Consider the following 12,080-nt stretch of genomic DNA (forward strand, 5'->3'; position numbering starts at 1 on the left):
CCACGGCGTCTCCAGCCTCTTGCCTTCCCACTGCCCACATCCGCTCATAGCTCCAACCTCAACACATCACCTCATCTGTGAGCCCTTCCTGCTCTCCCAGCAGAGTTCGGGGCTCCCGAAGCACGCGACCCAGTTTCATGCAACATTGCACTGGCCATCACACAACAGGTGTCAGCCCAGGTCCCGGAGGAAGCCCAGCTGCCCTTGAAACACCTGCAGTCACACAGGGTTGCATCCAAATCCCTGCCAAACATGTCAGCAGAGCAGGGTCCCTACCCCATCAGAGGGGCGTGTGTCTCCTGCAAGACACTAAGCGGTGACCTACTACTGACGGGTGTGAGGCCATGGCACAGAGCACCTCAGAGGGGTGGGGTGTGCAGGACAGACACCCCCTTCACTTTGTATTTCCAAAGCCATTTCTCCATGAACGTCTTCTGTAAAACCTGATGTGAGGGTCAGACAGCTGTAAAACTGAGAGCCACAGCAGAACTCTGTCCCTGCGGGGCTCAGATCACACGCAGGATTCCAATCCAACTGTGGAGCATGGAAGACAAATGGAGCTGAGTGCAGACGTGGCCCTCAAAGACCTCGGTGGGGCTCTGAGAAGACGGCTGTTCTGTCTACACCAGAGCTAGACCCGAAGCTGGAAGCGCAGAGTGGGTGCATAGTCTGCAACCAATGGTCCAGAAAGCCAGAGGTCCTAGCCCTTCCACCCAGAAAGATGGCCCCAGGACAGATGAGCCGATCACTTCAAGTTACTTCAGATCTGTGGCATACAGGGCAGCTTAGGTTGCCCGAGAAGGTCTTAGGCTATGGGGCGTCTTGTGGCTACGGGGCATCAGGGCGGTCAGCGGGGAGGTAGGTGAGCAGGAAGGGGCGCTGCCCCTCCCGTGACATCCATTGGATGAGGAAAGGGACAGGTCCGGGAGGTGAAACCCAGGGAACCCAGGGACCAGGGGACGAGGCTCAGAGGTGTGGCCCTCCAGGGGCCTCTGCCAGGACCGATCCTGGGAAGGAAGCAGCCCCACCCAGACGTTGGGACTTCCCACACCAGGAGCATTTCTCCATGACACGGTATCACGGGCAGCCCGTCCCTGAGAGAGGACTGCAGCCCACAGCCAGCGGCGGAGCAGGAGCCACCCAGCAGCCACGCGAAGGCCGACTCAACATGTCGCCACGTCCCCTGCTCAGCCCCTGCCTACAGCCAGAAGTGGAGGGGGGGCACTCCAGAGGACTGTGGTTTCACCCAGGTCTGAGGGCAAGAGGGGGAACACCGCGGAGACAGGACGCGTGACCGGGAGCAGGAGGGCATGTGGAGGGCAGGGGGATGGGGAGGCTACACTGACGAGGTCGAACTGCGTGGATGAGTGATTGCAGAATATCAAGGACACGCCGTGTGTCCTTCACACAACTGACACATACAGGTGGCAGTGTAACGAATGAACAGGTGCGCATGTCTGCGCGATGGGTTACTGCACAGAAACCAGTGTCTGTCACCAGAAGGGGCTTAATGACAGAGGCTGCGGAGGTCGGCTGGACGCCACCACTTACTGGTTCCAAGAGACCTCTTTAGAACCTTAGTTTCATTGTCTGGAAAATGGAAATTATACTACAGCCCATCTAACAGAAGGGTTATAGAGGTGAAATAATAGGATCTGATGTTTTCTAGTGCAGTATCTGGCACTCTTTTTGAAACAATTTTATTTCTTTATTTTAGAGAGAGAGAGTGGGGGAAGGGCAGAGGGAGAGGGAGAAGCAAACACCCCACTGAGCACGGAGCCCGACGTGGGGCTCGATCCCAGGACCCTGAGATCATGACCTGAGACAAGTCAAGAGTTGGACACCCAACCTACTGCGCCATGCTGGCGCCCCCAGAACCACAAAGGGCCTGGTCAAGTGTGCACCAAGTGAGAAACCACCATGCGGGAGCCCTGAGCTCAGAGCTTCAAAGTGATGCTGTATCACCCTCATGTCACAGGGGAGGGACTGCCGTTCACAGGAGTCAAGGGGCTTGTCCAAGACTACAGAGCTCAGATGCAACAGCTGAAAGTTGAAATCCAGCGCCCTCTGACCCTAAGCTGATGCCAGGGAATGAAGCTGCTGGAGATGGCAAGGGCCACGTCACAGGGAACCTCTGTCGTTTCAGGTTACCTGGCTTCTGGGACCCTGCTACCAGGACCTGATTGTCCTCTTGAGAACCACACTCCCTCACTCTCAGCACCGCATGCCCTGGCTTCTAGGAGAGAAACGATTCGGGTCTGGCCAGCGGCAGCCTTACATCCCGCTGACCCCAGTGATTCATTCAGAGGAAAGCAGGGGACCCACATGAAGCCAGAGCTGCAGTCTGGCAAGAACCGGGGAAGGAGGCTCACTTTCCAAAGGACCTATGGAATAGATGGGACAGAAGGTTTGCAACTGCCCTTCCCCATCCCGTGTCCAAAAAAGAAAACAAACAGCGTCCTGGCACAACCCAGAGCCATGGAACAAGAGATCGTTTCCCTGACAGAGGAGAGATGCTGAGGCTGCCCAGCCGCCCCATGGGAGCCAACAGGCAAATGACCAGACCCAGGCTCACCTGAGCCTGATCACCTGATCATGGGGTTTGACAACCAGTAAATCAGAGTCCTGCATCTGCCCTTCAGTGGTATGTGTCCTAAGCCACCTCCCTAGATTTCAAATCACAAAAGACAGCTTGCATTTAGCTCAGTTCTTTCATGTGTTCAGCAAATGTTTATTGAGGGCCTACATGGCACCAGGCACTGTGCTGCCCACTTTAAATGGCTTTAATTTTCATTGGTACCAAGGGACACAGGGGAATGGACAGGCTGGCAAGGGAGGAGAGGCAGAGATGAAGATGGGGGCTGGTCGAGGGTGGATCGGGGACCCCCTCACCCTCAGGGGTCAGGTCCTGCAGAGGCCCAGGATCCAGGCTACTCGTCCCATATGGACACCCTTGGCCACTGTCAGGACACTTTCAGGGCACTTTCAACATCACCCTGCCGGAAAGAGGGCTTTCTATTTAGCTGGGAGTTGGAAGAGTGGAAAGGGGGAGAGGGCCCCAGACCAAGCCCCTGAGATGACTAAAGCTGAAGAACAACATTCCTGGACCACTTAGGAGAGGCACCATGAGCTTCCCAAGCCCCAACTTATCTTTTGAATCCTTAACTAGAAGAAGGTAAATGAGACAAACCCTTGTGAGTAAGCCCCGAATCCCTCACTGCTCTGTGAACGCTGCCTTCCAAGGCCTTCTTCCAACACCAATGGGAAAGGGCCCTGGAGGCTGGTATTCAGGGAGCCAGAAGGAGGAGCCAGGCAGTAGCACCCCACCCATGCCTCACAAAGCCAGAAGAGGGAAGAGGGCCAAGGGCTGGCCCGGGAGGACCAGCTGTGCCTTAGACCAGCACCGGGGGCAGGAACCAGCTCTCCCAGCAGTGTCCATGGAGCCCACAGGCCCAAGGGGGATCCCCTTCAGGAACAGAGCCTTGGGAAGGGGGGGTCCTCAAGGAGATACCTGAGGGATCAGCCCAGGGGCTCTGGTAGCATTATGGGAGCAGCACCCCAGCCCCTTGCTCAGCCCCTCCCCTTTCAAGTCCCCACCCCGGGTAGGAGGTGGGAAGAGAAGACAGAGAAGGTACAGAGAAAGCAAGAGGGCAGATGGAGGGTGCGGAGGTGGTGTGACTTCCACCAAAGAGTGACTTCTGAATGTGCTGTGAAAATCGTACACCTGAATCTGTGCTTAAGGGACACTGAGGCAGAGCGGAGAGACAGGAAACAGGAAGCTGGTGGGGGAACCCCAAAGGAAAAGGAGTCCGCGCACTCTAAGCCTCGAAAGGAAGCAAGGCAGGAGGCAGCTACAGGAATGGGGGCACCAGCCACGTGGCCACCGGGGGTAGGGGGAGCGGGTGGAAACTCCAGAACGGACCACAGAAGGACCCTGACTAGTAGAGGCAGCTTCGGTCAGGAGCAAAAGAATAGGAGCCCACGTGAACCCGAGGCGGGGAGTCTCCGGGAGGGCCGGGGAGGTGCTCGGGCCCTGCCTGGGTCTGTCCCCCATGGGTACCCAACTCCCAGTCCCAGCACCAACAGGGACGGAAAGAACACCAGCCCTGATATTTCAGATCCCTGACAAAGCAAGGGCGAGTCAAGGACAGAAGTGGACAGGGAGGAGTGCCACAGATGGGTAGGGGATGGGACAGAAGGGACCACGGAGGGGAATGGAGGAGGCCGTGGGGACGCACGGAAGGAAGAACACAGAGGGGCCGTGGACATGGGACAGGACCCTCCCCACACTGCCCTGCTCACCGAGCTGCCGCGATGGGCGACTTCTTGGCAGGGTCCAGCAGGCCACCCAGGCCACCGACCGGCTCTTCCCCCAAGGAGCGTGTGTCTTTGTTCAGCTGCTGCAGGCGGGAGCTGAGCTCACTGATCACAGTTGGTTTGTCATCTTCGGGCCCAGGGAGCCCCCGGCTCTCCACGGGGTCCCCCCACAGCTTGGACCTTCTCTGGAAGAGGTAGCGAGGGCGAGCAGGTCCAGCAGCAGAGGCCAACCCAGCAGAGGCGGCGTGGTGCTGCTGGGCCATGAGCTCGCTGTCCGAGGACTGCTTCAGCAGCGGGTCCCTGAAGGTCACCGGCCCCTTCCCCAGCGGGGACTTGAGCTTGGGCTTGGGAGGCACTGGTGGCTTCTCGAGTAGAAAAGTGTGTCCATCGGCGAAGGAGGTGTGGGTGTCAGTGAGTTCCCCACTCTCTGAGCTCAGCGTGGACATGCTGGACACCGTGGAGATCGTGCTTGTGGTCTCCAGGTGGGGGTCGCTGGAGCTGCGCGTGTCGGCCTCCTCCACCCCTGAGTCAGCTGCAGACTCAGGCGCAGGCGGGGGCTCGCTGCTCGGCTTCCCTGAGGCCGGGCCTGGCACCGTGGTGGGCGAGGGACCTGGGCCAGGAAGGGGGGTGGCCAGCAGGACCCCGTTGGCAAACTCTTCAGGAGGCGGCACCAGCCCAATGCGGGCCAGCTCCTCCCTGGTCTCCTCATCACTGGAGGACAGCTGGGCGGGCGGCAAGTTCACGGCAAACACCAGCTCTGGCTCCTCCTCCGAGCTGCCCTGGCCGGGCCCGGGGTCTGTCGGCGGGGCGCTGCCGGGGGGCTGCGCCCGGGGGCTAGCCAGGGGCTCCGCCGCCACTGCCGACTGTGGAGGGGCAGGGGCCAGCTCCGGGGTGCTCGGCCGCTCCTCTTCAGCCCCCAGCCCGCTGGGCTCCTGCCCGTTGCTGGTGGCATGCACGACGATGAGACCAGCCGGCCGCTGCAGAGACGTGTCCAGGACGCTGAGGATCATGGACTTCTTGTCCTCCGGCGACTTCCGCTCCTCCCGGGGTGCTTTCTCTGGCTCCCTGCGAGCAGGCACAGGGACCCAGGCTGGACTTCTTGGGGAGAAGGCTGGGGAGGCCAGGGCCCCTCGCTCGGAGTCGCGGGCCTGCACATCCACAAATAGAGGCCCGGGACGGTCAGCGTCGGGGCTGTGCACAGGCGTGGGGGACCGGGAGGGCGCCTGGGAGGCCAGAGCCCGCTCCCGCGCGGCCAGGGCCAGGGCCAGGGGCGAGCTGGGGTCCAGGGGCTTGCCGGTGAGCGGGTGGATGAAGGTGGAGCCTGAAGGCCCAAGGCTCGGGCCGCTCACCAATGGCTTCAGAGCAGAGACGGGGGAGGGCAGGAGCAGGTCGCGGCCGGTGGTGGGGGCGGTGCCGGCGCCCAGAAGGCGCTCGTCGATGGAGCGGGAGGGCTGCAGGGAGGGCAGCTCGGCGCTGGGGGGGCTGCCCTCGATGGCTCCCACCGACAGGAACACGGTGGAGCGGCGCCGCTCCTCCAGCCGCCGGTCCTTGGCCGGCCCCGGGCCGCCGAAAGCCAGGCCAGGGCTGTCAGCGGGGCCGTAGTCGAGCCCGCCGGGCCGAGGGCCGCGGTGCGTCGGGGAGGGCTCGCGGGCAAAGCTGCCACCACCCGGGCCAGGGCTGCCGACGGCCAGGGCGGCACGCTCCTGGGCGTCCTCCACCTGCAGCTGCTTCACCAGGGGGCTCTTGCGGCGCTGGGGCTTGGAGGGTGCGAAGATGCTGGCGCTGAAGGCGCCCAGGTTGGCGTACGGGCTGTCGGGGCCTGGCGGCCGTGGCCTCCGCTTAGGCCGCTCAGGCGGGGTGACAGCCGGAGGTGGCCGCGGGACGTCGCCCACTTCGGGCGCCGAGTCCTGCAGGATGATCATGGAGCGCGCGCGCTTCTGCCGCTCGGGGTAGGGCAGCGGCCCCAGGGGCGCCCCGGCCTCATACAGGCCTGTGGCCCCCGCGCCCAGGCGCGCCTCCAGGCCGGGCTTAAAGCTGGAGCGCACAGTGTCGTAGGCGCGGCCCGGGGGCGGCGGAGGCGAGAAGGCGGGGGGCGGCCCCGAGTCGAAGTAGTAGGGGGCTGGTGGGGGTGGCGGCGCAGTCTGGGGGGGTGGCGGGATGCCTCGGCCCTCGCGCATGGAATCTTGCATGGACGTGCTCCTCGGGAAGCGCCCCTCCAGGAGGGACGCCAGCTTTTCATCCTCCCCTGCGGACAGAGGGGATCCAGTGAGACCTGCGGCCCGTCCTGCAGAGGAGCGTCCCAGGCAGCAAGAGCCACAAAGACACCCCCTGAGAACCTGGCGGGAAGCGCTAACCAGACTGGGACGACAGGGTCCCGCAGGGTGCAGAGGCTGGGATTGAAGCAAAAGGGGACACGGGGAGCCCAGAATAGGGAATCTGAGCAGAGCCCCCCAGTCTGGGCTCCTCCCTAGATACCCAGGCTCTGCACCCCGGGGGCCCCTGCTGGCTTGGGAGGGTTCTTGGGAAGACCTGGGGAGAGGTATTAGTTCAGATGTAAGGCAGAGGAGGGCTCCACCAACAACCGAGAGGACGGAAACTCCGACAGCCCAGGTTAGGGCCAAGAGCTGCCCAAGCCCCACTGCACTGAGGGCCCAAAGAAGGACCCCCCAGTCGTGAAGACAGAACTGCAGAGAAGAGGTAGGTGGCTGGTGCAGGGCTTCCATCCAAGACCGAGCAGGGCCACATCACAACAGTGGAACCAGCAGGTGTGCACCAGTGGCAACCAGAGAGAGCAGGAAGGGAGGCGGTCAGAAATTAGGGGGACGCTCTCCCAGAGTGGGAGTGATGCACTGGCTGTGCTCAAAGGGACAGCAGGACTGTGGCCAGCTGAGCCATGCATCTGGCAGAAAGAGAGCTGGTGCCCAGGGGAGGAGGTACTTTGTGAAAAGACAAGCCCTGAGAGGCTCCATCCCAGAAACCCAAGTGGACTGACTGGGAGACACTGCTTGTCACTGCCGCCAGCTTAGTGGCTGGGTGTGGAGGAAAGAGGAAGAACTAAAATGGACTTGTAGACTAAGCACCTAATACATGTTTCAGTCCCACTGCCTCTGGGCCAAGCCCCGGGCCCCTCTGAAACTCAATTTTCTCATGAGCAAGACAGACTTAAAACATGACACACTCTGCCTGCCTCAGTGTGCAAGAGTTAGAGCCTGTGCAACAGCAGGGCTGGGATGCTCAGGGCTCGCGCTGTCCTGCTGCCTGGCTAGAACCTGGCAAGTCCTCCCTAGTCGCCCTGTGGACACAATGTGGATACCTGTGCAGTTGGTGTGTGCGGTTAGGCTGCAGTGTTAGCGCCATCTGAGGAGAGTGGATGGATGGCCCCAGTGCTGACATACACACGGGTCTCCGGTAAAGGGCCTTGGGAATCTACACCTGGCTTCACCCTGTGCTTGGTCACATTTTTACGGACTCACTACAATACAGATTGCCTGTTCCCAGCCACCCCTCCTTTAGCCACCAAGGCGGTCTGCTCAGGCCCCTCGTCCTGCATGACAGCTCCTGCACCCCCAGCACAGCAAAGGGCTGGCTCTCAAGTAAACGCTGAAGCTTGAGCTCTAGCATTAGCAGTTACCATCTGACATTCCTTGACCTTTTAGCATGTCCATTTCCTAATCTCAGGAGAAATGCTGGCCCCCATTGTGGGACTGCCAGAGCTGGAGCCATTTAAAGCTTACAGCACAGGGCTGTGCACCTAGAAGCATCCCAGGAAGGTGGCTGAGGTCATGAGCATTGCTATCATGTGTAGGTCTGCTTTCCAAAGACCCCCACCACTGGACACAGACCTTGTGCTGGGTTCATTCATTCAGGGTCTCCTCCCTACTGCATTTACTGGGCAGCAAAGAGTCACCTACTGAGCACCCACAAGCCTGTGTGTGAGACAGAAAAGAACTCCATGAAAGCTGGTGCTCCTAGAAGATGCAGATTTGGCATGCCAAATTCTAACCTAGGGTGAAGACAAGTCACTTGCCCGGGATGAAATGGGGAATGTGTTGTGATACCAGCCAAGGTGGGGTAGGGTCCTCTGCCCAACGAATAGTAGCAAGTACTTCTCCAGTATCAGCCGCTGTTGCCTGGACTCAGCCTGAGTGCAGCCCACTGGGTGAGCTCAGGGTAGCCTGAAGGCAGGTACTAGACAGTTCTCAAGTTTCTAGATCGGGACCCTGAGGTTTCAAGGACTGAATCATGTGCCCAGGGCCACAAGAGGTGAGAACCTTGGCCAACATGCATGTTGATGACGAGCAGCAGGCCACGCCAAGGGAACCAAAGATGAACCCGACTCACTCAATCATGGACTGAGCACAGGAGGGTCCGGAGGAATCAAGAGGCTCACACCCAGCAGGACAGCACTGAGCTGCACCGGGGCCGCGCTGAGAGGCCCTCTGGGCAGAGCGAGGCCAAGTGCAGAACAGCAAATTCTGGTACACCCAAGTAAGAGGGAAACAGAGATAAATGTCCCCAGATGAAGTAGGTTAGGGCTAGGGCAGGTGCCCAGGCCCCCAAGGCAATGAAGAGCCCACTGGGGGTCAACCAGAGGGCTGTGGGTGGTATCTTCTCTGCAGAAAGCCCCCTTTGGCCAGATCTGGACAGTCGGCTGGCCTCGGGTCTTACCAGAAGACAGGGGAGGCAGCTGTGTGACCTTGGGGAAGTCATTTTACCTCTTTACCTGCTTCCTCATCTGTAGTATCACCTCAACAGGGTCACTGAAGTATTAAATGAACCAGTGTCCATAAAACACAGTGTGACAGTAAGTGTTAAATAGGTGTTTACTACGATGGTGAACAGATGATGGATGTGGCGGGGTGGACAAGGGTAGATAGATGGACAAGTGGACTGGTCAGTGAATGGATGGACAGGTGGGCAGGGGAGGGGGATTAGATGCCTAGAGTGACAAGCACTGGGTGGGGCTAGCGAGATGACCCCATCTGGGATCAAGAGAGATGGCTAAGTGTGGGGTGTGACAGTAGCTGTGGGGCATGAGGTCCCAAGGAAACAGGTGCAGAAGGCAAAGAGGCTAAGGACACAGCCTTGAGAAGGACCTACATTTGGTTGGGGGGGGGAGGGGCATTAAAGACTGAATAGGTAAAGCCTAAGAACTGAAGGAAGGACCAAGAAATGTCCTAAAACCTTGGGAAGGTGACTGTCATGGAGGAAGAGACAAACATATCAAATGCTAGTTGAGGTAAGAGAGTTCATGTGTCCACCGGAAGGAGTGCCCTGAGAACCCCCGGGTTAGAGCAGGTCAGTTTTAGGTATGGATAGAGCTAGCCTGCCCCGGGCTGAGGAGCAGGGGAGGGACAGGAGGTAGCAGATATAGGCGCCTTCTGGGAAGAAGAGAGATATGGAAAAGTACTGGGGGCGGGGGGGGGGGGGGGGGGGCGGTGGCCAGGCAGGTTCAAGGGAAGGGGAAGTCTAGGAGGCACCCAGGGTAGGAGTAGAGGACACAGGGAGAGGGATGCTGGTGTCCACGGAAGGTACAAGAAGGTGGCACACTGGATGGGGAGCGGGAAGGAGCTCAGCTGGATGGGGAGAGGTGAATGGGGGGCAGGGGGCACATGCTAGACGGGGAGAGGTGGATGGGGGCGCAGGAGGCACCTGTAGAGGTGGACAGGAGGTGAAGTGGGGGGAACAGTGGATGGGGCAGGGTGGGGGGCACATGCTGGACTGGGAACAGTAGACGGGGGGGGGGCAGGGGGCTCACACCAGATGGGGAGAGGTGGATGGGGGGAGCACAGGGCTCACGCCAGACGGGGAGAGGTGGACGGGAGGGCAGGGGGCTCATGCCAGATGGGGAGAGGTGGATGGGGAGCAGGGGGCACACGCTGGACGTGGAGAGGTGGACGGAGGGGCAGGAGGCTCACGCCGGATGGGGAGAGGTGGATGGGGAGCAGGGGGCACATGCTGGACGGGGAGAGGTGGATGGGGGGGCAGGGGGCTCACACCAGATGGGGAGAGGTGGGTGGGGAGCAGGGGGCACACGCTGGACAGGGAGAGGTGGACGGGGGAGCAGGGGGCTCACGCCGGACAGGGAGAGGTGGATGGGGAGCAGGGGGCACACGCTGGATGGGGAGAGGTGGACGGGGGGGCAGGGGGCTCACGCCAGACGGGGAGAGGTGGATGGGGAGCAGGGGGCACATGCTGGACGGGGAGAGGTGGATGGGGGGCAGGGGTCTCTTGCTGGACAGGGGGACAGTGGATGGAGAAAGGAAGCATCAAGGTCTCTTCCGCACAGTGTCTCTGGACTGGGGGAAGGACTGACCCACATACGTTCACAAAGAAGGAGATTCCTGGGCTGTGACCTGGGAGAGCAGTTCTCGGGGAAAAACTGGAAACCCCAGTAGAGGGTTGGGAGACAGGGTCGTCGAGCCCCACATCCACCCCGGCCCCATTCCCACCGTACCTACAGACTTGGTCCGTGGAATCCCCTTCCGAAGGGAGCCGGGCAGCTTCTCTGGGCCTGGGAGGCCCTGGCGCTCAAACAGAGACTGTGGGAGTTGGTGGGTTATACGGAGGTTCTGGGGCACCGGGGCCCCCAGGTCTCCACCCAGCCCCAGCCATGCTCCTGAGCCTGGGACCAAACATACACCACCCCAGGGGCACTGGCACTGACGGAGCCCTGAGCCAGGACTGCGAGCAGGCCCTGCCCGCGGGGAGCGGGGAGCGCTGGGTAGGGTGGCTGTGGATGCCGCTGGGGGAGTGGCCACAAGAGGTGCCCCCACAGGGCTGGGGGGCGTCTAGGTGGTGCAGGGTGTGGCTGTGCAGGGCTCCTGAAACCCACAGTGTGAGGAGTGAGAGCTCAGCGAGATGTTAAACTGGGGCCATTGTGCGGGCTTGATGCCCTGCGTGCAAGGGAAGCCACATGGCCCTTCACCCCCAGCCCTGGAGAGCAGGGGCCAAGTGATGGACTCCCACCCCAGAAAAATGCACAGCCAGCCTGCAGGGGCCATGGAGCTCGGACCCCCAAGCTCCCCCCACCCCCTGCCTCCCCGGGCCCCAAAGCTGCTGGGGCGACTTACGCTGATCTCGGCAGGGGTGATCCTCCGACTGGTGGGCCGCTGTTTGACAGTGGCGGCTCTTGAGTCGGCGTCCGCGATGTCCGGCCTCAGGGTCGGCTCCGTGGCGGCGGCCAGGATCTCATCCAGCTTCTCTGCACAGCCGAGGGAGGCATCACTCAGCCACGTGGATGCCGAACCTGCCCCATGCCCGTGCAGCCCCACTGCTGCGTCCTCCCCCCGGGGCCCGGCACCCTGCGCCCCCTCCTCCGGACCCGAGCCTGGGGAGCCTGGGAGCCAAGCATCACGCATCCCCTCTGAGTCCCACCCCAGCCGGGCCGCCGTGGGCTCAGGGGCGTCCAGGTCACCACTGCACTCCAGGACACGCCTGACTGGCCACGAGGGAGAGGACCTGGGGGTGGGGGAGGGGAACAGCATGCTTGGAGCCCAAAGGCTTTCTGAACTTGTTTCCCTTCTCCCCATCCCGTCCTCAGCACCTGGCGTCTCTCGTGTGTCTGTGGCTCTGCTGCACCACAAGCTAAGCCGTTCCTGGAGGACAAGGCCGAGGACAAGGCCCAGGACAAGGCCCGGGACAAGGGCCAGGACAAGGCCCGGGACAAGGGCCAGGACAGGCCCTGGACAAGCCCAGGAGAAGGCCCAGGACAAGGGCCAGGACAAGCCCAGGACAAGCCCCGGACAAGGCCCAGTGTACAG

At 61.3% G+C, this 12,080-nt stretch overlaps 1 protein-coding gene across 5 annotated transcripts in view; it reads right to left on the bottom strand.

Moving 5' to 3' along the window:
* Positions 1-12,080, bottom strand: part of SHANK3 (SH3 and multiple ankyrin repeat domains 3) — a 48,563-nt gene that overhangs the window by 6,163 nt on the left and 30,320 nt on the right. For all 5 annotated transcript variants that reach the window (XM_077913919.1, XM_077913922.1, XM_077913923.1 and 2 more), the window contains exons 19-21: positions 11,391-11,521; positions 10,775-10,859; positions 4,303-6,562 (exon numbers count right to left, since the gene is read on the bottom strand). In XM_077913919.1, the coding sequence (XP_077770045.1) occupies positions 4,303-6,562; positions 10,775-10,859; positions 11,391-11,521 (2,476 nt within the window). The remainder of the gene's footprint in view (positions 1-4,302; positions 6,563-10,774; positions 10,860-11,390; positions 11,522-12,080) is intronic.

This window comes from Canis aureus, chromosome 11 (genome assembly GCF_053574225.1).
Source record: "Canis aureus isolate CA01 chromosome 11, VMU_Caureus_v.1.0, whole genome shotgun sequence".
Taxonomy (NCBI): Eukaryota; Metazoa; Chordata; class Mammalia; order Carnivora; family Canidae; genus Canis; species Canis aureus.